This window comes from Colobus angolensis, unplaced genomic scaffold (assembly GCF_000951035.1).
Source record: "Colobus angolensis palliatus isolate OR3802 unplaced genomic scaffold, Cang.pa_1.0 Scaffold136, whole genome shotgun sequence".
NCBI classification, from domain to species: domain Eukaryota; kingdom Metazoa; phylum Chordata; class Mammalia; order Primates; family Cercopithecidae; genus Colobus; species Colobus angolensis.
Window position 1 is genome coordinate 1,578,454 of NW_012114444.1, and position 1,465 is coordinate 1,579,918.

Sequence of the window (1,465 nt, forward strand, 5' to 3'; positions counted from 1 at the left end):
GGCGGCCGCGAGAGCAGCGGTCCCTGCGGCTCAGCATCAACGCGCGCGAGCGGCGGCGCATGCACGACCTAAACGACGCGCTGGACGGGCTGCGGGCAGTCATCCCCTACGCGCACAGCCCGTCGGTGCGCAAGCTCTCCAAGATCGCCACGCTGCTGCTCGCCAAGAACTACATCCTCATGCAGGCGCAGGCCCTGGACGAGATGCGGCGCCTGGTGGCCTTCCTCAACCAGGGCCAGGGCCTGGCTGCGCCCGTGGCCGCCGCGCCGTTGACGCCCTTCGGCCAGGCCACCGTGTGCCCCTTCTCGGCGGGCGCCGCGCTGGGGCCCTGCCCTGACAAGTGCGCCGCCTTCTCCGGGACGCCCTCCGCCCTTTGCAAACACTGTCACGAGAAGCCGTGACCGCGCGGGCCCGCGCCCCTCCCGCACGCGTCCTCTGATCTTCCCTGTGACTGTCGCTCTGCCCGGACAGGAAAGGCCTGGAGGGACCTTGCAGACGGGGAGGAGGCGGCCCGACCTCGCTTCCAGCCTGTGCGCAGTGAACAGTTTGGCGCAGCGGGAAGCGCCAAAGTCGTCGGGACGCGGGATTGAACTCCAGAGCCGGACGCTGTACTCTGCGCCCCGGAACTCGCGGCACCCACTGGGCATTGTCGGGACCCAGCAAGGCTAGGAACGGGGTGGGTACAGCATTCTTCGGGCACTGCCGCTCGCCCCCAAAAGAAAACCACCGCAGCGTCCCAGGGCCGGCGAGGACGGGCACTGGTCAGATTCCGGACAGGTCCTGGCCCGAGGCGCACGGAGGGTGGAGACTAAGCAAAGTCGGACTTAGTGGCTCGTGATCCTCTCGCAGTGGGCCTCGCGCTCTCGCTCCAGTCGGCCCTTCGTGCTAAACTGCAGGGCAGTGCTCTGTTCCCGAGGACGCGCGTGGCCGGCACCTCCCACCTCGGTGACTCCGAGACTCCGCAGCCCTGAGGAGAGCCCACGATGGCCGTTTGCAGAGGAGCCGGACCGCGGGCGCAGGAAGACCCCGGGCGAAGAGTTTTCGGCCTTTTCCAAGTAGGAGTTTGTTCTGTTCATTTGGGAAGTGGACATCGGCGCCGGCTGCCTCGAGGTCTGCGGGATTTGTCCCCTAAACGTCCCCTGGCCTCCCCCACCGCCGCCATCGCCTGCTCGGGACGTCCGCGCGGTGGAGTTGGATGGAGACCGCCTTGCGGGCCCTCTGCCTCGAGGGCTGCGTGGAGGAGGGTCCTAACAGCCCGCGCCCTACCTAACCCTGGACGGTCAGGGGAGGGCCCCGTCGTCTAGCCCTGGTGTCCAGCAAAGCCCCCTCCCCGCCGATCCCTCGCGCTTCGGAGGGAGGAGGCCGGGCTACGGGTGAGTAAGCTGCTGCGATGCGAACGGAGATGCGCCGCGCAGCTCCCAGCTCTGCCACCGTCGGGGTCCAGGGAGCCGGGCAGGGCGCCCCC

At 68.9% G+C, this 1,465-nt stretch overlaps 1 protein-coding gene across 1 annotated transcript; it reads left to right on the forward strand.

Annotated features, from left to right (window-relative positions):
• Positions 1-8: 8 nt before the first annotated feature.
• On the forward strand, positions 9-516 carry BHLHE23 (basic helix-loop-helix family, member e23). The gene has a single exon (XM_011934465.1). The coding sequence runs from the start codon at positions 60-62 to the stop codon at positions 399-401; it is 342 nt and encodes a 113-aa protein (XP_011789855.1). The 5' UTR covers positions 9-59; the 3' UTR covers positions 402-516.
• Positions 517-1,465: the final 949 nt, after the last annotated feature.

Excerpts from the sequence above, each read along its gene's own strand:
- BHLHE23 (XM_011934465.1), top strand. The coding sequence starts at position 60 with ATGCACGACCTAAACGACGCGCTGGACGGGCTGCGGGCAGTCATCCCC.